Source organism: Zosterops lateralis (genome assembly GCF_965231275.1).
Source record: "Zosterops lateralis genome assembly, chromosome: 1".
Taxonomy (NCBI): domain Eukaryota; kingdom Metazoa; phylum Chordata; class Aves; order Passeriformes; family Zosteropidae; genus Zosterops; species Zosterops lateralis.
In genome coordinates this window covers 148,681,299-148,707,045 of record NC_139762.1, presented here as the reverse complement: position 1 = coordinate 148,707,045, position 25,747 = coordinate 148,681,299, and the positions used below count along the sequence as shown (strand labels likewise).

The window sequence follows — 25,747 nt, the reverse complement described above, 5'->3', positions numbered from 1 at the left end:
AAGCCCCGGCACTACAGTCGTCTCTGGGGGCGGAGACCACAGCCTGACCCGGCAGCCCCGTCACCTACCAGCGGCGGCGGCGGCTCCCTCCCCGCTCCACCCCCGGGGCGGGCTCCCGGCGGCCGGGGCGGGGCCGGAAGTAGCGGCAGCAGCTCGGCCGAATTCGGTGGCGCCACGTCTGGCTCGAGGCCCCTCCGTGACCGGGCGGCGGCAGCGGCTGAGCACTCATCTTGTCTCGTCTCGCCTCGCCTCGTCTCGTCTCGTTTCTTCTTCAGCGGTCGGTTCGCGGCGAGGCCTCGGCGGCCTCCAGGCGCGGCTGCGACATGTCGGACCTGGGGGACTGGTTCCGAAGCATCCCTCTGATTACGCGCTACTGGTTCGCCGGCTCCATCGCGGTGCCGCTCGTGGGCAAGCTGGGCCTCGTCAGCCCCGTCAATCTTTTCCTCTGGCCTGACGCCTTCATCCACCGCTTCCAGGTATGGGCCGCACTACCGCTCCCGGCGTGCCCCGCGGCGCCCGCACGGTAGCTCGCCGTGGCTCGCTGCGTGCACGGCCTTCTGGGAGTTGTAGTGCACGGCCGCGCTGCGGGGCCTCCGTGCGGGGCCGGCCGCTCCCCCGGCTCCAGAGAACGCCCAGGGGTGACCGGTGTGAGCAGAGCCCCTCTCCCGGGGCTGGAGCCGCCTTCCCGCTCAGCCTGTGCGGGGCCTGCGGGCTGGGCCTGGATTTACCCGGTGCTCTGCCCGCAGGCCCGGGGCCCCCACCCGGTGACGCGTCCCTGCCAGGGCGACAGAACCACTGCCACCAGTGATAGTTGCCACTTGCCACTGGCAGCCCTGTAGTTCGTCTTATGCTTCCTTCTGGTGTGGTTTTTATTACATTTTTTGCGGGAGTTGTTGCGGTGGGTGCTGGTCCTTGTGCCAAGGAGCTCTGTGGCTGTGGCCCAGCTCTGTGTCACCGTGTGTCACCGTGTGACTTTGGGAGCTGTTACTTTGGGCTTTACAGGGTGTGCAAACATCACAGGCTGCAGCTGGCCCGGGAGGTTCTGAGGCAGAGCTGTGAGAAAGACGTGGAGCTCCTGGGGCAGGTACAGCAGGGTCAGCAAAGGTGATCAAGGAGCTGGAGCATCTCTCTAATGAATGGGTCATTAATGGAGCGCTCTAATGAACTCGCTCTAATGAATGGCTCAGGGGCTGGGCCTGTTCAGCCTCGAGGAGAGGGACCTCATCAGTTTTCTTAAGTATTAGAAGGGAGGTGTCAGAGGATGGACAAATGCCAACGGGCAGAAACTGATGGAAGTTCCACCTGAACTGGGTGACCATGCACTGGAACAGACTGACCAAGGAGGCTGTGGAATCTCCCTCACTGGAGTTATTCAAGAGCTGTCCGAGTGCAGTCCTGTGTCCTGTGCTTTAGGATGACTGCTTGAGCAGGGAGGTTGGCCCAGATCACCCACTGTGGTCCCTTTTAACATGACCTACTCTCTGATTCTGTAATGAAGTGCATCTTTTGCGGCTTCTGGTGCAAAAATTTGAAAAAACTTCTGTTTAGGATTGTCAGCTTCTGTGCTTAGTAATGGTCCATGTTAACTGACAACTAATGCCTTGAGGTGCCAGGTTTCTGGGTGCAATAATAATATCAAAAGTGGTCTCAAACCAGACATATTTTTCCTTGCACTGTGATGTTACAGGTTCAGTGCTGGGGGAGCTGAAAATGAAGGAGAAGAGATTTCAATTTTTATATTTCCATTATATCGTCTCATTGTATCTTCACTGAAGGAAAAAAAAACTAAAGCTATGGTTCTCTCTGTACCTTGATTCATGTATTGTTCCCAAAGTTTAGTAGCATAAATGACTGGTTTTTCCTCTAGTTCTGTTATTCCCTCTTAAACTGTGATGGTCAGGATCCTAATACTCAGTTTGGAAATGTTGCTGCTTAAAGAGCTTGTTCACGAATGACCAGACACTTACTGTCCTTGCTAAGTATTGCCATGCAGCTGACTGTGCCCAGCATTCATAGCTGGGAGACTGTCCCAGAGCAGATCCCAAAAGCTCAGAGTAGCACATGCTGTCTGGAATGGTACACTAAAGGCTAGGAATTCCTTGGCCTGTGTTCAGCAGGGAAGAATGGGGTTTGTATGGCTGTTTTTTAAACAGGGTGGCATCCTTGCCAGCGAGTGTCTTTTGCACTGCATTAAAGACTCACTGCTCCAAAGGTGTGATGGAAAGCAGTTTGAAAAGTTATTTCTGGTGTAGTCTTAATAGCCTTGTTTACTGTGTTGAAAAAACCACCACAACTACAAAAGCTGCTGAAGCAGCAGCAATCGATACTTGGCCATTTTTAGTCTTCTTGGTGTTCCAAGTTTTCATTCACTATAAAGTAATGAATGTAAATAAAAAGCCTGTGCATACGAGTTCATTCTGCAATTTATAAATACCTGTTTCTCTTTTGATCTGGACAGATCTGGCGGCCGATAACAGCGACTTTCTTCTTCCCAGTGGGACCTGGAACAGGATTTCTCTACTTGGTGAATTTGTATTTCTTGTATCAATATTCATCACGATTAGAAACAGGTATGTTGGATGCACCTGGTGAACCCTGCCTGGAGCTGGTAAGAGATGGTTCAGCTCTGTGCCAGCTTGGTCAATGTGAAACTGCTCTGAAAACTGATTTTCTGTGGCTGGCTCCTTCCCTTTGGCCGTTTAGGATATGAACTTGATACTTGTTTCAGTAGGAGGGCCTGATGCTTTTAGTTGCTGAATTTAAGGAAGGGAGTGAGACAGATTAAAAGATGATAAATTGTGGGTTTTTTGTATCTGATGTTTTTTATCAGAGAAGGATGATAGAGCATAATGTAATAATGGGTTTATCCATTGGGAGAAAATAGCATCAGTTTTTTTCTTGTTTTATAGGGATGCTTATTTGTGTTATTCTGTTGTCTGTGTTGAATTGAGAGATACCTCCTACAAAGAAGGTATCTCTACCCCTACCCCTCTGCCTAACAGATATGTGGAAAAGTTAAGAGACTAGAAGGATTTTCAAAGGGGAAAAACTAAGTGGAAAAAAAAGGAGATCAGATAATAGATAATTTCTCTCAAAAAAAGGGATTGTTGGTACAAGGGAGCTTCAAAACTGGTTTCCTTTTGCACTGCCCAATTCATTAAATCTAGACAAAAATTGATTCGATTGACATAAATAATTAAAGTATTTGCAAAGCCAGACTGCTCCTGAAAACCTTTGTGAACAAGAATTTCAGTATAGCTCTAATGGAGTCTTAGAACTGATGGTGTAAAGGGGAATACATTGGAAGGTGGTGTTTGGGAAGTCCCACAAGAGAGGACTCCCATCCAGAGAGTATTGTGGAATCACATTTAAGTCTTAAGAAGAGTACCAGGGAAAGGGAGGAGTGGTGCCAGATTATATTTGCTTGTTTTCTTAGTGAGAGTTAAATACTAGTTTAATAGCTAGAAATGGTTCCTGCTTTCTATGGAGCCTTTCTGCAGTAGTTTTGTGAGCACATGAGAGTGCTGGCAGTTGTGACTGGGCAAAGGGAGGTGTTAATTATGAAAACTGAAAGATCTCTCTGCTTGTAGATATACTTACAAAATGCTCTAGTTGTCTGTGCTGTGGCACAAATCTCATGAAAGGGAGTAAATTTCAGCTGTACAACGGGTCCAGATTTTGAAACTGGAAAGTCATCTGTGTTGTTTGAACCAATGCATTTCTTTTATATTACAGTCATTTTTCTGGGTATAAAATTAAGTCCTTGGTTAGGTTAGCCCTTTTTTTCTGTGAAAAAGGCCTGAATCATTCTGTGATTGGAAGGTGTATAAATTGCTGATAATGTTTGCAGATGGAGGTCCACACTGGTCTGTGCCTCCTTTTGTCTGTGAAACTGAAAGTGAAACTTCTGTTTTCAGCATTGTGCATGGTTTTTGAGCATACGCTGCTGCTGCCTGCCAGCTTCAAATTTAGCTGTCAGAAACATCTGAATGGTTTTGCACTGTGCTTGTGCTTTCCTAACAGGCCTACATGTAACTTCAGAGGAAAGGGAGATTGATGTGTTTTTGTTTTGCTTTGTTTGGAGAAGGACATAACAGATACCAACAGAGTAAGCAGAATATGTGGAGTTCAGTCCCCAGCTGTGTGATTGATGGATTATGGGTCTGCAGCTCTTCCCAGATGGCAGGATTTTACCCCAGCCCTCATGGACAGAGCTCACCCTATACCTGTGCTGAGCTTTCTGGCAGTTTGCAGTCTGATTTGCTTAGATGTTCATGGAAAAGTCAGCTTAAATGATTTGTCTCATATTCTCATTTGCAATCTCGTAGATAATGAGAACCAAAGAATTTAGAAGAGTAATAATGGCTTTGATTTCTTTCTGTTTTGGAAGGATTCTTGAGCTGGCGTTTCTGCAGCCTTAGTCAGCTTCTTCTCTTTATTTGTTTTTATTTGTTGTACGGCAACAATAGGGGAAAAAACCCTTCAATTTCTGGAGTTTTACAGCTTTAAAATTTTTTGATCTATTTTTCAAAGCATGTTTTTTTTTCCTGTCTTGCAATTTGCATGGTTGAATTTAAACAATAAAACCAGTATTTTAGTAATTTTGTTTTACATAGGCTATTCTAAAAAGCTAATGCTTAAAAGTAGATTTTTTTCTTAAAAGTAGATCCTTTAAGAACACTTGTATGAAGCTGAGCAGTGCTTACATTAAGCAGTGGTATTCTTTTTGTGGCATTTTTATGTTTTATTAGGAACATGTGATTCAGGTTGTCTCTTATGTACTGTGTGTGTGTCACTGTCATTCCCACTGTCGCTGTGTGTCACTCCCACTGGTCTGGGTCTTTTTCAGCAATATTCTCAGGCTTTCCTTTCCTGCCTGGGTTTATATGAAAGTTGATGGGAGTCTTGCATAGATGCTGAGGTCTCTATCAGCCTTTTGCCACAGTTAACAAGAGTGAGAGCTTCAGCTTTTCATGTTTGCAAGGAGTTGCTCAGGGGTTTTTTTTTAGTTCTTATCTCTGTCAGGTCCCAAACTCAACTGAGCATCTAAAGATCATTTCATTTAATACAACCTACAGGGAATGCTACTCTATTATTTTTGGTTCCAGTGTCCTGAAAAAATTGACACATATTTGGAATGGTGAATTAGACAAGCAGTGCAGCTTAGAAGGAACAGAATGTGCTGCACATGGGTACCCTCCTTGCCATGTGTGCTAATTTTTTCTGGAGTATAAAAACCATTGCATCTCTTGAGTCTGATGAGATGATGCAAAGAGGCTGCAATTTGCCTAAGTAAGGGCTGGTTTTCACATGACTCAGTCATTAAACTTGGTATTTCTGCTTTTGCTGTGCATGTGTGTTTCCTTATTTTGTGCTTCTAGCCCACAGTTTCATACGAACGATGGGGTCCAACACCATTTTTGAAGTCTTATATAGTTAAAACTACTTGTCTCCAGAGTGTTCTTTTTAAAGTATAGACACTGCTTGTGCTCTAATGTAGTAGGCTGAATGTCTTATTTTTCAGTCTGTAGGTTGTTCTATTCTAAGGCTTTTTAAAATTAAAAAAAAATCATAGACCACAGACTGCATGCAGAGCAACTGTTATTAACTGAGCTTTCTTAGACTCTGAAAAATAAAAGTTGTCCTAATTTTTAATCAAAATTTCAGTGCCTTTCATAATGATTCTTTTTATTTTCAGGGGCTTTTGATGGAAGGCCAGCAGATTACATGTTCATGCTCCTGTTTAACTGGATCTGCATTGTTGTATCCTTTTCATCATCAAACTTTGAGAAATATTTTGGTTCTCCTGTTTCTGCCTGAAATATGTTCAAAGACCTGGTTTTATCAAGGAAGGGTTTTAAAATGTAGCAAATGTTCTCAGGTGAGTCTGTAGAGTCTGTAAGAGTGTAACCTTTGTGAAAAGGTAGTGAGTGGCTTGCAGGGAGAACACTTAATAATGTGCTCACGGGAGGGTGCAGAGTGCAGACTCTGCCTACACAGAGCTGAGAGTGTCCCTGGTGCTGGCTGGGTGGCTTGGCTGAGCTGCTCTTGTGTGGGCTGGCACTGAATTTAGTGTGTTCAAGCTGCCATGTGCAAAAAGGACTGATCTCTGCTATTCCCTGAAATTCATGGAGAAATCCTTTACCTGCTGGGTACGAGTCATTTGAGTCTGTGAAAGCAGGGTTGTGATATCTTCACTGAGACAACTTTCTGAAGAAGCTGGGCTTGTTGGTTTGGGAATGCTGGGAAACATTTCTATGAGCCGTGCTGTGCTACCTGAATTTTCTTTTACATCTTGAATGTAAAATATTGAATACAAAACCAGGAGGAGTTGATAAACCAGGTGGTTGTGTCACCATTCAGAGGGATCTTTAGAGGCTGGATAAATGGGCTGGCCAGGAATGAAGCTCAGCAAAGGGTAGTGCAGAGTCCTGCTCTTGGCAAGAAGCAGCCTCAGGCACCAGGACAGGCCAGGGACTGACAAAGCAAAGCATCATCCAGAAAAGGCTCTGGGTGTCCAGCTGGACATGAAGTTGACCATGAACCAGCCAAGTGCCATTATGGCCAAAGTGATCACCAGTCCCCTGGGTGCCCTGGGCACAGGATTGCCTACAGGTTGAGAGAGGTGATTGCTCCTCTCTGCTCAGCCTTTGAGAGATGTTTGGGGGCTGCTCAGCTCTGGATTCCCATGCACAAGGGAGACAGGGACATACTGGAGAGAGTCCAGTGAAGGGTCATGAAGATGATTAAAGGGTTGAAGCGTCTGTCACACAAGAAGGTGGGAGAGCTGGGATTGTGCAGCCTGTGGTCTTGTCATAGAATCATACAGTAGTTTGAATTGGAAGGGGCCTTGAAAGGTTATCAACCCCCCTGCAAGGAGCAGGGACACCTTCAACTAAATCAGGTTGCTCAGAGCCCCATTCAACCTGACCTCGATTGTTTCTAGGGGTGGAGCATCCACCATCTCTCTGGGTAACCTGTGCCAGTGTTTCACCACCCTCATAGTAAAAAATGTCTTTGTTACACCTAGTCTGAATCAACCTTTTTTAGTTTAAACCATTAACACTTGTCCTATTGCAAAAGGTCCTACTAAAATGTTTGTCCCCCAACTCTCTCAGCCTTTCTCTAAAAGAGAGGTGTTCCATTCCTCCAGTAATTTGTGTGGGCTTCCTCTGGTCCCACTCTAACAGGTCCATTCTTTTCTGTGATGAGAGGTCTGGACACCCAATTCCACAAAACGAAGCACAGGAAATTCCATTCAAATGTAAGAAATTTCATTTACTGTAAGGGCAGTGAAGCCCTGGGATGATTGGCAAGAGAGGGTGTGGAACCTCCATCCTTGGAGATGCTCCCATTGTGTCTGTGCTGTTGCTGCCTCCTTGTAGCAATTTGCAGTGGCACAGCAGGTGGAAAAAAGGGAGTGGTGACATCGGTGTGAACCAGAGAGAGCCAGGAGAGCTGGTGTGTAGAAATGCTTTATCAATACATTATCTCTAGCTGCATTCCACTACGTGGAGGGAATTGCTATTCCTGCTGGTCCTGTCCAGCCACACTGTAACAAGGTGTATGTAGTTACGTTGTTATGAAGGTTTTATGATTGCAGGCTGTTGGCTGTGAGCATTTAATTAATCTAATTGTGATGTGACTTTCAAACTTGTCATTTAAAAGCTGGTTCTTGTTCCCTGTGTGATGTAAGGGCCAACCTGGATGCATGATCTGGGAAAATGCTGGGTGTCATTTTATATGTATTTGTGAACTGTTAAAAGCATGCTGATTTTACTAAAATCATTCAGTGATTATCTCTACTCAGCAGTTACTATCACAGGTTCTTTGAGCTCCAAGGTGGGAGAGGAGTATTAAAACCCTGCATTGATGCATTTTAAGAAATTGCTTCTTTTCTATGACTCATTGGCAATATATTGGTATTTTTTTAATGATCTGGTATTTCTTTAGTTAGAATGTCAGCGTTAAGCTAATGAAAGAATCCAGTTGTTAAACTTTAATGTGCCTTTATGCAAGGACTGATTGAGTCTGTAGCTAGCCAGTTTCATCAGGGAGGAAAAGCCAATGACCTGTCAGCCCTTGGGGTAATGACTTGGGCACCTGAAAGGCTGCCAAAAAAGCAGTTATTGAAACAAAGTTTGTACATCTCTAGATCATTGGAAATTTTAACCTAAAACAGTGTAATACTAGTTTTGAATATTAAAGATCTTTGCTTGTGTGTTCCATGTGTCTGCAGCTTTTTATCATTGTAGTCTGTCAGGTTTTTCTGCATTTTCCTTTCATGGTGCAATGACAGATAACTGGTTTGGTAATGGACATGCAGGTAAGTGTGGTGCAGTTTCTTAGATAATAATTTTACAAAACTTTATGACTACTTAATGACTTTATAGAGAGCATTATTGACTTAACTGCAGAACATAGTTAAGATAGACTGATCAGATTGTATCAGAGTGGACTGCTGTGTGTGTATTGTTAATTTTTCAGATTGGGTTAGCCTCAGCTGAAGGCATAAGCTTGGCTCTGACTGTCACAACTAACCTAGTTAACAAGCCAAGAAGTAAGCCAAGAAGTCTTTGTACAGTCAGGAAATGTTCAGACTTTTACTAAAATGGACACAAGATGTCACCTATGCACTATCTCTTTTAATGAAAGTGGATCTGCTTTCTTATTTTTGTATTTAAAAACGATTCTTGGGTTTATTAATCTTCTCAAGTTTAGTCCAGTATGCCTTTTACTTGCCAACAGAAGATTTTTTTTGATGAAAAATACAGCTTCAGTTTGAGACCGGAACTATGAAGTACAAAATCCTCACAGGAATGGTTAAGATAGTGATCTTAAGAACTGGTTTCAATGAAATAATTCTTATCTCCCCAAATACTAAGGGTGAAAATTGGGAAGTGTGTTTTAGACACAGCTCAGTGTCAGATAACCGCATGCCTCCAGTCTGCCTCTGCTATTCTCATCTTCATCTGTCTCCAACACCTAAAGACTGTGCTGATATCTGTAGTATTCCATACAGAATTATCTTGGCATTTATTAGATCACTTCTCTGGCTCCCTGGTATACAAAGCCAGTGATCAGGCATCTCTGGTTTGGAGTGAATTGTGTTAAGGGCTGTCCATAGCTTTTAACTTTTCAAATTTTTGAAAAGCATGCTGGGGTTACCCACACATACAAATTTTAGACTGATTGTGTTGATTTGTATCTTTTTAAAGAGGTACTTAATTTTTTTTTATCTGCATACAAAATATTGATTAAAGAAGAATCGTTTTTTTGCTGGAAAAGTGTGGTTTTTACTTGTCTTGAGTGGCCTTTGTTGAAATTCAAAAGAGTAGGATAGCTAGGCCTCTATTCCTAAGGCAAATGCATTCAGATATTAGATACTGCTTTTTTTTTTCAGTCAGATAAAAAAGGTTTTAAGGTTCTTGTGTGGGGAGTCAGAGTGCACTGTGGGGCTTGTGAAAGGCTGGACTGATGTCAGGATGTCAGCTTTAATGTGGAATCTGTTAAATAGCAATACCCCTGAAGGGATGAGTTTTAACCTCTTTTCCAAACACAAGAGCTGGTTACGGCATTCAGCCAGTTCATGGAAAAGTTGCTGGTGCAGCCTGCCTTCAGTTCAGAAATCAGCAGATAACTAAAGCAGTGCTTTGTATTGCTTTCACTAGAAATAGTCCAATCAGCTAATACAGAGTCAGTGTAAAGAAATGTTTGAAACAACCTCAGCTCCTGGCATGGGCCACAGGTTAACTCCCAGCTCTGCCAAGGCTGGCTGTGATAGCCTGAAATGGGGATTGACTGGAGCTCCTTCCCCCTGTGGTGCTGTCAGGAGGAGGGGGACACAGGTGGCACTTGGATGGATAACACTTCATATCTGACATGATAGCCTGGCCCCAGATGAGAGTGTTGGGGTTAGTGCCAGGAGATGATTGAGGCACAGGTACAGGCTCACTGCTGTAGGTGTAGGTATGAGCAGAGGAGTTTCCTGCAGCTGCTCTTTCACTTGGCACAGGTTGGAGCCTTTTGCTTTGGCAAAGGTCATGCAAAGGAGAATGGCCAAGTAGGTTCTCCTCCTTCACTTTCTCAGTAGTTTTTGAACAGATCCAGGGCACATATTGGGAAAGATTCTGGGGCAATCTAGTGATGTATCATGCTTACAAACCACTTCTGAAACACAGCTCCTCCTGCCTGTTTGAGTTTCTTGTGCTTCTGTGAGAGCAATGGTAACTTTTTCTTTTTTAAACATTGCAGTTGCTGATGATTCCACTCATCATGTCAGTACTTTATGTGTGGGCCCAGCTGAACAGAGACATGATTGTATCATTTTGGTTTGGAACAAGATTTAAGGTATGTCAGACAGTGTACTGGAAATATTTCTGCCCCTAAGGTGCATGTGTAGTGGGTGCGGGGCAAAATATCAGTATTTTCTCTTATTAAAGGTGTCCTGTACTCTCACACAGAATACTCCTTGAGATGCAGCAAAGACTAAGTTCATAGTCTTCCTTGTGGTATCACTCAGTGTGTCTCTACTGAAAAGATGTCCTGACAATTTGTTGTTCTGAAAAAAAGGAAAAAATTCCTGATAAACATTAGCCTGGATAAAAGCTGAATGTAGTGACAAAATGTTGGTATTTTAAATAGTTTTGTTTTCTGTGTGACCTTGGCTGCTTCTGTCAGATCTTGTAGAGTAGACTCTTTTGATAATTTCTAGACCTTTTCAAAATCAAAAACTTTAGGACTTTGTTCCAGATGCAAACTTGCTGTGGAACATTGGGTGCAAAAAGGCATTATAAGGCATTTTGAATTACTCATTCAAAAGTTACAAGGTTTGCTTATAATGTTTGAATGAGTATGTTTTGTCTAAAAATGTTAGCAGTTGTTCAGTTTGGAGTAACCTTTTTAGGTTGAATCTGCTTAAGCTGATAGATCAGGACCTGTGTAATGCCTAAAGCATTGAGATTATGATCTTGCTTATTAGTGCAGTGGGAAGTTGAGAGCAGATTTACATCCTTAACTTGTACTTACTCTCTCCACTGCATTCTTTTTCAGGCCTGTTACCTTCCATGGGTTATTCTGGGATTCAACTACATCATTGGTGGATCGTATGTATTTACTTATATGGCCAATTCGAAGTTATAAAAGCTTTTACAGTTCTTTAACTCGCTGCTGAATTTAGGGGTGATATTAAAATAAGAAGCTGAAAACTGTATGATCTGACTGGTAATGCTCAGTGTCACATGGTGGTAATGTAGCATAAAAGCAAAGAGGAGATGTGCATGTGAGAACTAGGAAATAGAAGGTAGGTGAGGGGAGAGTAATGAGATTTTGGTGTATTTTCTAGTATGCACTAGGCCTTGGGTGTACTTTCTCTGTGCATTAGGCCTTCTCCATACTAAGAAAGTAACACACACTAGAGAAGGATGTCATCCCTTGGAACCAGCCATTATTACTGGTTTTAGAAACAAATTCAGCTTGACGTTGATAGTGTTACTTCTTTCCCTCACAGATTTGTCCAACCTGATTTTTTTTTTTTTTTCAGTTTGTTAAACAAGGAAAAATGGCAATAAGCCCACAGCATGCCATACTAGCACTTGTTGAATTTTTTGGTCTCTCTTGGGTTTTTTTTGACTAAACCCTGTGATGCAGAAATCCCCTCTTTGGGGCCCTGCATTGACTGGGGCCTCTTGGTGCCGCTGTAACATAATTAGTGACAATAACAAGTTTGTGGTTGAGTTATAAAAGGAGGAGATAGTACAGCAAAACCAAATTCCCTTTTCTCGCCGTGCCTCCTACTGACTCATCTGTCACTTGTGAAAACTGCTTGCTGTTAAATACCTGCTGTTTCTATGCATGACAGAAGATACTCAAGGGCCTCCAGTCAGCAGTGCCTTTACAAAACTGGGAACAAAACAGTTCAGTACAGCAGGAGACAGGTTGTCCAGTGAAAACAGCAGTAACTTCTCTAGCTCTGCGGATGATTATTTTGGGCACTAATCGCTATACGGTCTAATTCCCCAATGTAAACAAGTATTTAATTGTGTTTTTAATACAGAGTGTAGAGAAGGCTTGGAAGGGTGGGTGGAACAGGCTATTGATGTGTTGGCACAGGAGGTTGGCCCTTCTAAAGAAGTGGCTGCAAAATGCTGAGGGAAGGGAAATTTTCTGTGTCTGGCCAAGCCTGGTGGCAGGTGAACAGAAGATTGTCACTCATTTATTTTCAGAGAAGACAGCATATGAAATCATTCTTTTTCTTTTGCTTTACAGAGTCATCAATGAGCTGATAGGAAATCTGGTTGGACACCTGTATTTCTTCTTAATGTTTAAATATCCAATGGATTTGGGAGGAAGGAATTTTCTGTCCACACCTCAGTTCCTGTAAGCTGACTTGTTTCTTCACCTCACTGTTTGTTTGGTCCAGTTTTTTGTATGGTTCATCAGACATATATTTGTTGGGATCATACAGTGTAAAATACTTTGCTAAGTCAGCCTTCTTCAGACTCTCATATTGACTGAGCTGGTGAGTCATAAAAAAGGCTGAGTTACTTGTAAATGGCTCTTGTGAGAGTTCTTTGTTGCCCCTTGGGATGACTTACGTCTTTACCCACTCTTAAAGGGTGAGAGTAAATGTCATAGTTCTGCTGTTGGATTGACCTGCAGTAAAGAGAACTCCTCGACAATTACCAGATGTTGTATAAAAAAAAAGTTTTATCCTGTAAATGTTTTCTGTATCCCCATGTATAGTTATAGTAGCTACCAGTTCAGCAATGTTTAACAATAATAGTCAGTTTTAGACTTGTTCAGGGCTATAAATGATTCTGTTTCACAGTCTGTACCAGTCACCCTCACTGGGGCTGCAAATCTTGGGTTTTGAAGTTCTTTTTCTCGAGATATGTTCATTGTTTTGGCTTGAAATACTATGATCAGAAGCCAAAGTTTGTAGTTCAGTTGCCCTTGTCCACCTTGTCTTGGGCTGCAAATATTCCTTCTCTATCAAACTTTAGTTAGTAACTCAGTTAACACTTTTTGTAGCATAAAGTGTAGAATTACAGTTATACTTTCTGTACAAGTTTCAAAGAATAGGGAAGATTTATATTCTAATTCTGTGCTTGCAAGCCCACCTGGTAAACCTAATTTTCCATAAAGATTAGAAGAAAAAGTCGTTTTTAAAAATGTCTGTCAAGGTGGTAACAGCTCTGAAACTGCCCTCAATCTTGTTGGTTCTGTGCAATCCTCTTGTTACCATACACATCCCAGAGATGGAAATTTCCCAGTGTTTCCATTTGTCAGTGTGCTGAGGGCTTAGATTTGGAAAAAATTCTCTGAAGTTCTACTGGGAAAAGCCAGTTTCATTACAAAGTGTATCAGCCAGGAGGAAGTGCATGGAAAAGCTTTGGCATTTACCTGCAAGGTACAGCTGTTTCTCTAATTCCTCCTCTGGTTTGTCCTAGTTACCGCTGGCTGCCAAACAGGAGAGGAGGAGTGTCAGGCTTTGGTGTCCCTCCTGCCAGCATGAGGAGAGCTGCAGAAGATCAGCAGGGTGGTGGAAGACACAACTGGGGCCAAGGTTTCCGACTAGGGGACCAGTGAAGAATTCCTCCCCTTGGAAAACAGCAACTCTTCGGTTTCAATTGGACGTAGAACCGACTGTTCCTGGTGCAGAGCATGCTTAAGAACTGAGCTCTCTGTAGTACTCTTGGATTTAACTGATTAGAAAGAAAGAATGTTTCTGATTCAAGAGCAAATTAAAAACTCCAGAAGGAAAAAATGTAGATCTTGCTCCAGGTTAGCCAGTAGTGTCCAGTGTGATTCTGCCATTAAAAATAAGCCTTCTCTATACAGTATTGTCTGTCGCAACAGGATCCATTGGCTGTCCTGTTCCATGATGTGATGGAACAAGCTAGTGGTGTTCAGTCTTGCCTGGTATGTTAAAAGCTTTGTTGACCACAGTAAAGAAGAATCTCATGTGAGGCAGATGTCTCAAACAAGCCCCCAAGTTTAGGAAGCTGACTTTTTCCATAGCTTAAGTTGCAGGGCCTTTGGAAACATTATTTAAGTGATATCTCTCTGCTACATTCATAAAGCAAATTGCAAATGTTTCATTTCTGTTATTAAGCTGTGTTTTGAGCAGAGCTGTTTCTTGCCATGCAGCATTTGTCCTGCCTGCTACATCATGGGCTGGGCAGGTCTAAGGATTAGAAGGCTCTTGTTTGAAATGGCAATAACAGATACTCACAGAATTGAAATCTCTGAAAGCTTGTTCTGGTGAAACTGAAGTCTGGCATGTTTTTCCCTCCCCCAGATCTGTGAATTCTTGGCTTCAAGGTTTCTCTTTTGATTGCCAAATTGGGTAGCATAAATACTGCTTAAACTAGCAAATGTAACACTGTTGTGGTTAAGGGCACTGACTGCAGCATTGTTTAACTGAATCTTAAACTTTATCTTAAAAGCTTTAAGACGTCTAAGAATCAAAGCTGGAAATAATCTTTTGCAGGGTGAAGATACAATATAAGAGGTTACTGCAGGACTCTTTCATTGTCAAATAAGAAGTTGCATACACTGTTTATTAGTATCTGTACTTTTTTTTTTTGTAAAAGTTTTTGACACGGAAAAGGGAATGATTCTGTACAGTAGTTTTCCTTGCATTGGGTTCCCGTGGGCAGAGCACGTGGCTAAGATCCAGGAAGCTGTAATGCCAGCTTGTTACTGACTCACTGCATGCTCTTGAGCAAACTTCTTACTTATCTCAATTTTCCCAGCTGTAAGGAGGACTCGTGCATGTCTCACAGCATTCTTACAAGACAGCTGTCCCTGACCTCCCTAGCTGGGAGCTGCTAGTGAGCAAGTAAGGCTTAGGTTTACATAAATCCAACACTTCAGCTAGGAACACAATTACTCTAAGCTTATCTAAGACTTCTAAGTCAGAATGTAGTTGCTCACTTTTTGTTTTGTAGTTGGAGGAGGAAGAGCATTGTGACTAGGACAAGTTTCAAGTCTGACTGAATTGACCTTTAGCATTTGTCTGTTGTTTTGCTGGGTAGGTGGGGCACAGAAAGCTGTTCTGCCCCAACTTAGTTATCTCAGGTAACTAGAAGTAGATGAAGTGAATCTGGGCTAATGCATTTTAATTACTACTTTGTTTCTTCACTAAACTTGGGTTCTGAAGGTGTAAAAACTTGTAAATACTAAGTGATGCAAAGCTGAGTGGAAAATAAGCAGTTAGACTGGAAATATTAAAAAATGTGTGTCCTGTGTCTTCACTGCAACTCAGTTATGTTGATTTGGCTCATGGAGAAATGTAGAAAACCAGGAATGATCACACTGTGTGCTTAAGTTTTGCAGGAACTTGGAGTTTAGAATTCAGCGGCCATTTTTGTCTGTTTGGTGATGAGTTTTAAAGATGTTCTTGTCTCTTTCTTTGTGTAAAATGGCAGGTAGAAAAGAGGAGTGCAGTGTTGTAAATACAGATCTATTGTTGACTGACAGCTGTTATTTGATGTGGACTTGAATAGTCAAAGAATCATTTTGATAGGAACCTTTTTAGTCATAGGAATATCCCAATCTCAAAGCATTTGTCTTGGTTTTGAGTCAGGACCCAACTTTTAAGTGAAGACGCAATAGTTTGTGACTCAATTAAACCCCTGGCAGACTCAAACTGCAGAATATCTCTGCAGAGAAGGCCCAAAGGGAGGCTTCAGTGAGAGAAAGCACAGCAAAAGGCATTGGACTGCACTACATGGGGTCTTGCTTTCTAGTATGTCCTCCTTCTAAATTAAGAGGAAAAGGTTTGCGAGGGAAATAGACTTCTTATAAACCTTGATTAGCTTCTGAGCTGCTTCAGGTCAATTTACTTTGTTTGCGGAAAATTCACTTCAGAATTCCATATTACAAGCTCAGTTTGTTTGTTTCTCAGTTTGTCACTTGACCTGAACTGCTGTTTGTCCTCCCACATGCGTTGATAATGGCAGTCTCTTGTTAAAATGAGTACCTCCTTTCTTATTTTGTACAGATAATTTCCCTTTTTGTAATCAATTTTTTTGTTGGCAAAGTTTTAAATTAAAATTTTAATCTCTGTTACTGTCTTTGTTTTGCTAAATCATATTTCAGCTTAAGACAAGCCTTGTGATCTGCAGGTGTGTGGGTATTGTCTGACAGCTGCACTGTGACACCATCTCCTGCTGTTGATAAAAATACTCACGAAAATGACCTGCTTTTGGGTGGGAGTCTCATCTTCTCTGATCAGTTGCAAAATCATGAAGGCATTTTCTTTGTCTCTGCTTACATCATGAGTTTTGACATATTGTGTCCTTCCTGGGCTATTACCATTTTACAGCTGTTTTTTATATACATAATTACTAATCCTTTGTCATCTGGGAGAAAACATCATTCTACTTACCCTCAAACTTCATGGGATTGATACGGATCACTTACTTTTCCAGAGGTAAGCTTGGAATTCTGCAATACCCTCTCTGTCCAGACTGATGTGCTCTGCTGCCAGAATTCCTTTTGAGGCTCTTACCCTAACTGATTTGGAGATGGACACATTGGGCATCCTCTGATTCTTCCAGCCCTCAGCGTTCATCTGACTGCACTTTTCCTGTTTGTTACCATAGTGGCATCAAAGAAAATCATGGACTTGGTACACAAAGCACTGTATGAATTAGTTGTGCTCCTTGTACTGGAAAGGCTGGATCCATACTGAATAGAAGAGCATGGCAAGTGTGTGCCTTTTGATTTTACTCCAGCTGCATAAAGAATCAGCAGAAGAGCCAAGAATGTGAAATCAAATGTTTCATCTGTCAGCCTTGGCGACAGCTCCTCTCTCAGCACAGCTCAGTGATGTGGTGTTCCAGTGACTTAAGAAATTATCTATTGTCATCCAATGGTTGCGCTAGGAAAACCGAGTCTTTCATTTTTAGGGGAGCATAATTGTTTGCACTGCAACATAAGATTCTTTCTGTGTTTATGTATTGCTGTGTACCTTACCAGTGAGGAAAGATTGCTTTGTCCTGGTGGTTCAGATAGTGAGCTGGAGAGATATACTCCAAGTTACAGTCTGAAGCTTCTCATACAACAAGCCACTTTGTAATGACTTTGTAATCCTGTTCTGCATCCATAAATTAGGATGATTCATACTCTCCCTTGTTCTGTGCTAGACTTAGGATGATGGCTCCATCTGTACTTGCCATAGTATGACAGAGCACTAATTTTGGTGAAGATGTTCTTAGCATTGCTATCGCCTGCACTAGTAAATGGATTTTCTTGTTCTAAGCATCCCTAGATTCTTGTTTTGCCATGGATGATTTTAACAGTGTGAAGTTCAGAATGGAGTCTGTTGTCATGATTTGATTAATTAAGCTAAATACTGTAATGTGTGCATATTAAGCAGAAGTACTTGCATCTAAAAGGTGATGATGTGCTGTTCTCTAGAATTGAGAAGATGAGAACACTTCAGCTGCTTGTGTTTTTCAAGCATGCTGTTCAGGTGATGAAAGGAATTTCATTTGCAGCCGTGGCTCACCCTTTCATCGTCTGGAACAGGATCTAGGAATGATTACACTACTTGGGAGCAAAAGTGCATTAAAGAGCTGTAGCTGTGGGATGCTGGCAAGGCCTTTGTAGAATCTCGTTGGTGTCGGATGAGGGAGAGGGGGAAAGTGATGATGAAACTTTAATTCTGGTGCTTTTTTTTTTTTATTTTGCCCCTTCTTCAAAGGACAAAGCACTTGCAAAATGCCGTTAGAATCAAATCAGATTTTAATGCCAAGTTTCTGTGACTGGCAGACCAATCCTAGCCCTTTGTGATGAGGATCATCACCACTGGAGGTGTTCAGAATCAAAACCAGTGGAAGTAGTCCTCTTGCATCTGAATATTTACAAGTATTTCTTAAGGGGATGTGTGTATTTAGTCCTTGGACTGGGCATGGATTAAAGGACAGCAGGTGGATCCCTCTATTAATGGTTTCATTGACTTGTCTTTGTCCCTGGAGGTGTGAGGATGCCTGTGCCAACCCTTGGGCTTGTCAAGCTGCTTGGTAGATCTCTTCACACAGCAGAGTTCAGGTCACCTTGTGACCTTTAGTTAAATGGAGGAAGTTTCTTTGCAGTTTGTTTCCCTTTGGTTTCAAGTTAGTGTATCAGTTTGCCCTCCCTAATGAACCCCAGGCTAATTAGTAGTTAACCCTAACAGACTCCTCAGCCTCTTAAATCAAAGCTCCCTCACCTACTCCAAAGGGAAAGGCTTTTTGTAGCACTTGTCTTCATTAAGACTGACTGGCCTGGCATTGCTGTGTTGGTGCTGTGAAACCTCCCTCGGGCCATGGAGTATGGAGTTCACAAAGGGCACATGAAGGATTAGGCTGCAGAGGCTTCTGCCTCCTCCTGCAGTCTCTAAAGTGCCCCTCCTGCACAGTGTGGTTCCTACAGAAGAGAGGATCTGGGATCAGTGCAATCCAAACTGCTTCAGTTCCTGGTGCTTGTGCAGGTGTGCTCATAGCTCCAGGCTGTGGGGAACGGGTACTGTGATGGAGAAATGCAATTTGGGTTACATCATGACTTTTTATTTTTTGGGAAAGTAGTGTGGCGTTGGTGTATGGATGAGGTAGAGGAGCCTAAAGTACTGTTTGTCAGGTGAGAAAATACTTTTAATCAGTCAGGAAGGGATCTAAAGTTGCTGAGAAGTTGTGTTTTTAACTGGACTTGAGAATGGGAAAGGAGAACATTAATCAGGGATTGTATTCATTGATCAAAGAATGTTTTTCAAAGTGCTTTATCTGCAGTATGGGCTCAGAAAGTGGCAGTCTCCATTCAGACTGCAAAGAAAAGCAGCACCTGTCTCTGTCCTCATCTGCTGAATCCTTAACCCCACAGAAGGTGGAGGGGCAAAGGGATACACTGCTTGCAATACAAATACTTAGTATTTGTACCCCAGCTGCTCTCAGGGATGCCCCTTTGGCTGGAAGGAAGCCTTGATGGTGTGCCTGTTACTCCCCTTTACCTGTCTTTCTAAGCAGTTGTCAATTGACTCTGAACTGCCTGTGCTTACTGCTGTTACGAGTTTAAGCAACTGCAAAAAGAAAATGGCATGTCTTGCCTTGGGCATTGGCCCGGTTTGGTTTAGGGGCTTAAGCTAAGGAGCAACTTTTAACTAATGTTAATGTTTTGGTGTTTTCACTCTGGAGCTTTTATGTACAGAATAATACTCTTAAAGTCTGATTCAAAGCTCAGCTGCTAGAGGGTTTGGAGTTTTGAATGTATAAACGTCTAGGAAAGTTAATCTGGTTATGTTTTCTGTTCTGTCTCACTTTTCTTCTCCAAGGTATGTAAGATCAAAATCCAATTAATGTTGAAAAAAGGAAAACAAAGATTCTGGGGCAGCTTCAAGAAGCTCAAAGACCCCAAAGCTTTATGCAGCTGATGGCATAAAGAGCTTTTATTGTTAATTCAGCCCTTGTGTAAATTCAGATACTAGATTACATCTTTAAGGATTGATGTTCTTAGGAGAACTTGGTTGAGATCTACAAGCAGGAGTGCAAAAAGTTTGTAAGAGTTCAAACTTCTGCTGTAATTAGAAGTGCTCCTCATCATCCAGCACAGCAATATTTGCGGTTTTTTTCTACTCTACAGCTCTGTCTTAGCAATATTCAAGTGGATCTCTTACTCATTCATAGGAACAAATATTCCTTTCTAGCTGTATCAACATCTGCTTTGGCTTTGGTAGTACAAGATGACTATAGCCAGGGGCAGGGACTCCCCAGGGAGACCAGCACACCTCATTGTGCCAAAAAAATCTACAGCAGCTAAGAGGAATGGGAAGAGTGGGAGGCGTGACTTGACAGTAAGCTTGATTTATTTGACTTTCCTTAGTTGGCTGGGTTGAGCTGGTGGAGTTTTACAACCCAGGAGGGAATAGGACAGACCAGGAGGAGGAGGAAGTGGCCATATCATTTTGAGGAGGTCCTGTTTTGCCTTTCCCAGGGTATTTCAGGAAAGCCTCTTGAGATGAAAACTGCTGTTCTTGGAGTCTGTAGAAAGGAAGGCTCCTAATCTGAAAATAAAAGGGCAAAGCCTTGGTGTGTGCAGAAGGGAGGTTCTTAGCTGGAAATCAGACCTATGTGTGCCTGCAACATGTACAGGTTTCATGGAACAGGATTGCAAAGAAATTGTTTTTTGGGGGGAGGTAAGGTTGCAACATGAGAGTATTTTATTTGGGTGATACTGATGAGGATGAAATGCTTCAGGTTTTTATTTCTAAAATGACATTTAAGTTATCTTAGGAGGTATAATGGGATTTCTGTTTTGCTTTTAAATTTCAAGAATTAAAAGCCTAATTTCAACCCTTAAAAGCTGAAATCAGAGCCTACTTTTTTGACTGGGGCAAAACACTTCTGCAGCCTTTGTTTCCAAAACTTTTATGGTGGTGATGGCTTTTCACTGCAATAAAATTAAAAAAAAAAAAAAAAAAAAAAAAAAAAAAAAAGATTCTTGTCTGAGGTGAGACTTGTGTGTTGGAAAAAGGTCTCACTTGAACCATTGGGTCAGTAGGTTTCTATCTCCTTTGCTCCCTGAGCAGGGAGTACCTGAAGGGGTTTAAGAACCTGTAGCTTCTGGGCAGTTTCTGCATTCATGGTGAAATTCCCAGCATGCCCATTGCTCTTATTGGGGTAGTTACAACCTGATTTTTAGTTTCCCTATATATTATAGTTAGAATAGTATTATTTCATTTAAATCTACCTTCCTTCTTTTTCATCTGAAACTGCACTCAGAGCATTAGGGGCAAATTTAACATTTCACAATAGCACAGGAGGAAGAAGAGGGATATCCTCAGCTCCACTGCATTGGACCCACACGTGCTGCCTGCATTTTGCAGAAGCAGACAGGACTGACAGGGTCATCAGATGCAGTTGCACAATGCAAATCCTCATTAATTTGGAAAGCCTGGGCAGGCTGTACCAGGGACTCTTCACTCATTGCCTGTTGTGACAGCTATCATATATAAAGAACTCCAAACCATTGTCAGAAGTTGAGCCTTGCTACTTTAAACCATGTTCCCAGTAGCAATACTGTTCCTATAGCAATTTATAATCTTTCTTGCCTCTTCTGCTGGTTATCATGCAGGCAGTAAATTACCAATATCTGGGTTTTTTTCACCCCTTTAGGTGATAACCAGTTTAATACCTCTTCCCTTGTTTACATCCATCTCTGTTTTCCAGATATCAGCTACTTGTTCTCTCAGATGATCTGATGAATGTAACTAGTTTAACTCAAGAATTCTTGTCCTTAAATTTAAATAGCAACTTAAATAGTGACTCCACACAAGCTTTTGGAGTTGCTACTTCAGAAGAAGAATTTTTGTGGTATCTTACCCAATCTTTTTCTAGCTATTGTAACTGAGGATCTAATGGTTTCTCCAAACCCTCTCTTTGTTTCTGAACTTCAAAGCCACCCCATGGAGATGTGCACAGAGTATTTTGGGAGCAGAGGGGAGTGTGCAGTCATTGCAGACATGTCACTCTTCCCAAACAGAAGGGAAGCTGTGATTACCCACATGGTGAGCTCTGCTTGCTTCTCACCTGGACTGTCTGACACTGGGAGGTCTCACCAGGCTGTAACTCCTTGGATGAACCACTGCCTTCACAAGAGATGGATTTGTGGGGTTCACAGATCCACCCATTAAGGAATTTCCTTTCTCACCTCTAACAATGCATTCCCTCCCACCTTGGACCCATTATTCTGTCGTTTTCAAATAGCCAATTCCTCTGTGTAATGTATCTTTTAAGAAAAGAAAAAATAGTAAGAGCCATTGATATGAGTTGATGTCATTTAACCTTCCTGGGCAAGGTGATAATAGAATTAAAGGAGAAAATACTCTATTGGAGGTGTAGGTGTGGTGATATTGCACTTTGAAGGTCTGGCAAATCTCTAGTAATCAATCTAATTTCTCGAAAGCAGACAGATGACAAACAGGCCCTAGGGCAGTATTATCTGGTTAAGTAGCTAAGTGGACAGGGGAATGTTTTAGCTGGATGCAGTTTCTGTGCTGAAGGATCTCAGACAGCTCTGTAGCTGCTATAAGAACACAGCTCATCAGGCCCAAATATTTACTATATAATTTAATACAAACAACATAAGCAAATGTGTCTGCTCCCCTATAGAAAGTCTTTGTCCTTTAAATCTGCTCCTGCCAGTTCCTCAAAGTTTTCCTTGACTTTTCTGTGTCCTCCCCTGCATCTTGAATGAGATCAATGACTTCCAGGGCTGGCTCTAGTGGGGTGGCTCATTCCACAGAGCTGCTCTCTGCAGCCACAAGGAAATCCTGCTGAGCGAGGAGACTTTCTGTTAATGTGTAATTGTGACAGGATAAGACCAGCTAATAAAGATAAGGTTCCCAACAAGTGGTACAGGACAATGAGCAGCGAAATGTAGTATGGAAAACGCTGTGATTAATCATGACCCCTGGCTGCACTGTTTAGAGGAAAAACTCTGCTGAAGAGGATGCATGTTACTGAAGGGGAGGGAAAGCAGGAGGAATTGAGGGAAAAGAGTAGGTAGCAGGAAAGTGATTGTTCCACTGTGACCGTGAAGGCAGCACTTTGACCCTGGGGAAGGCTGTCTAAGAGTAGTTTAGTCCTAATGCCCTCATGGCTGAAGAGCCAGAGGGAATTCAGTCACACTCTATGGGTTGATCTGGTTTTTAATGCATGGAGAAGGGCTCATTCCTGCTTGCTCTCTGGGGACTTTGGTGGAAGACCCTGCCCTGGATGTACCGGTTGGGCAACAGGATGTGGGACAGTGGGGCAGGGCTGTGTGTCCCCATCAGCCAGGGGAGGGGCAGGACAGCACATGGCATCTCCCTCACATTGGGTGTTCTTTAACTCAGCACTGTCACCGCTGCCAAGATCATTTAGGCTGGATATGTACCTCGCTGTATCACTGCTTTGCTTGTCTTTCACCTTTAATTTTGAGGTGTAAATTAATCTATGGGCCAAATCACTCACTCTCTGACCCATGAGAATTTAATCTTTTTCCCTTTCAGAGTAATATCTTAAAATTGCAAGGTTTGTTAAGTATGTGCCATAAAAGTATGTTTAGGTTCTTCCGGGCAGAGAGCATTTGTAAAGCCAATAAATGAGGGCAATTTTGTAGATTTGCAATTTTTTTCTGAGTATGCCACTGTGTGTCAGGCTTCAGCTTCGCTATGTGTTTGCCAGAAAAAAAGCTGCTGACTGGCACTGCAGCCCTGGTAAAGAGCTGAGGAATAAGGGTGGGGAGAGACTTAAAAGAAAACTTATATTGGTGCCTTAGACCTGCAGTTCCTCTTTTTGAATAGCAGTTACAACAGAGACCATTTGGGCATAGCTATTTTTTTTTCTCCACCCCTGTACATCTGTCTTGCAACTTGAATGGTGATGGGAAGAAGCTCTTAGCCTGGGGTCATATTTGAAGGACTGATCTAGTGCTGAACAAGCATGAATGTCAATTAAGAAATGGTTGCCTGCATAAGATAATTCAGGGAGAACATGATTGAAAAGAAATGCTGATTTTTCTTGTCTGTCAGCTTGATCCTTGACTTGCTTAGGTGTTGGTGACCATGTTTCAGTAGTATCAAATTAATATAAGCTCTGCAAGGCGTGGAAATCAGGCAGTTCTAGGTGGCATCAAGAAATGGATGATAAAATCTGATAAGCTCCAAGTAGCAGAGTAGTATGTTGGATTATTTAAAAAAAAATTATTAATGCTGCAGCTGTGAAGATGTGTTAATTTCAGTGTGCAGGGTGCTGAGGAGATACCGGTTTTGGCTCTACAGAGAACAGGAATGAGGTTCACTGAGTATTGTTGGAAGAGTCTGTTTAAAATAGGCCAGCAGGAGCTGTTCATTTAAAAACTGCCCCATGCCTGTGTCCTTAGGTAAATCAACAGCTTTTGCCAAAAATATGGGATGAGGAAGAACACTAAGAGTTATAGCTCTGGCAAGCTGAAAGCTGCAGGTGGCCACAAACAGTGGCTTTGGGACAGGTGGGAACTGCTCTTTTTCAGAAGGGGTGTCAACACTACAGTGAAAATTTAAACACCTTGTAATGTAGCCTGATGAAGGCCAGTGCAGCAGCATCTGCAGATACCCTGAATTAGTGGCTTGTGCTTTTACTGAACCAAAATGTTTCTTTCTTACTAAGGGCCACCTGGAAGTTATTTGTAAGTAAAGGAGGAAAGTTTCATTAACCTGTATGACTTCAGTTCCCAAGTCACTTGTATATAAAAAAAAATAAATCACCTTCTAAATGAATAAGTAGGAGTGGGAGGTGTGAGACTCAACAAAATAGGCCAAAAGGCCAAACACATTGTCAATAAGCCTATTCTGCTGCTGCCTAGTTGAGGACAAAGTGCTGAAGACATTGTTCAGTGCCACCACCTGCTCCCTCAGAGAGAGGTGTACTTCACTTTTGTTCAGATGCTGAAATGCCCTTGAAACTCAGCCACAGGGTGTGATTCTTGGGTGTCCCAGGCAGGGCCAGAAATTTGACTCAATGATCCTGATGGGTCCCTTCCAACTCGGCACATTCTGTGATTCTACGAAAGCAAAATCCTCTGAGAGGAGGTGATTTGGAGATAGATTCACATTTGGCAAAGCCTTGTCTGGGCCAAGGGGCTGTGGTGGCAGCAGCTCCACCCTAGTGCTGAGCACAGTTGACCCCATGGCACTTTGTGGCCAGCACAGTGCTTGGTCCAGTGTCCCTCCCTCAGATGGCACAGAATTGCTCTGTGAGTCTGAAAAGAGAGCAGTGATGTCCAGGTTCAACTGCAGGCCAAGTATGAAGAAAACAAAACAAAGATTCAGCAGCCTCCTGTGATTTAGATGGGCAAAACTCCCACACCAGAGGACAAAACTGTGCTCTTTGGATAAGTGCTTATCATTCTTGAAGCTGGCACAGCAGAGCGAAGCAGTCCATGCTTCAAAAAGCAAAGTAATTAATTCTCCTTGCTCTCAGCCACAGCAGTCTCTGATGTGCAGTGCTGCACTGCAACCAGGCATGGAGAAACTTTCCTCCCAATCAAAAGAAGTATTCATTTTTTTGCTCTGATACAGCAGGGTTGGTCTTCCTTTTAATATTAACGGAGACAACGTCTTCCTTGCCTGTCCATGACCTTCAGTGTTTGTGCTTTGTGTTAAAATTTCCATTCACCCTCCCTATTCAAATGCTGGCATTAAAAAGGAAAAAAAAAAAAAAAAAAAAAAAAAAAAAAAAAAAAAAAAAAAAAAAAAGATTAAAATTCCTTTTGTTTAAATCCCTAATAAGGGAGCCTTAGAGCATGCCAGCCATCAGATGATGCAGGGATAGGTCTTGGCTTGCACTTCTGGCTCTGGACTCTTCACGTGGGCCATGCTGGGTCAAACCTCTGGACCCTCACTCCAACACAAGTGCTCTTTGCCTACTGTTTGCTCAGTTGTGGTTAAAGGATGGTGGTAGCTGAGTCTGGGCTCGGTTGCAGAAGAGATTTGGAGCTGTGCTTCTCAACCTGGGGTATTTCTACTTGCCCTCTGTATAATGGGGCTGACAGTGCCAAAACCTCTGGTGTCCTGTTTCCTTTGCAGATGCTCCAGTTGTGTCCCCTTGCTCTTAGCACGTGCAGTGGCCATCTCCAAATGTGTCACAAACAACAATGAATAACTATACCAATCAATCCAAGTTAGTGCTGATTTAAATTCCTGCCCCAGCGCTGAGATGACAGGACTGCTGGGGTTATGGGA

The 25,747-nt window shown here is 42.5% G+C and overlaps 1 protein-coding gene across 1 annotated transcript; it reads left to right on the top strand.

Moving 5' to 3' along the window:
- The first annotated feature begins 124 nt into the window (after positions 1-124).
- On the top strand, positions 125-16,206 carry DERL1 (derlin 1). The gene is made up of 8 exons (XM_083871654.1): positions 125-476; positions 2,459-2,570; positions 5,699-5,763; positions 8,300-8,326; positions 10,255-10,350; positions 11,053-11,105; positions 12,268-12,378; positions 13,452-16,206. Exons 1-8 carry the CDS (start codon positions 324-326, stop codon positions 13,588-13,590), a joined length of 756 nt encoding a protein of 251 aa, XP_083727780.1. The 5' UTR covers positions 125-323; the 3' UTR covers positions 13,591-16,206.
- The last annotated feature ends 9,541 nt before the right edge of the window (positions 16,207-25,747 follow it).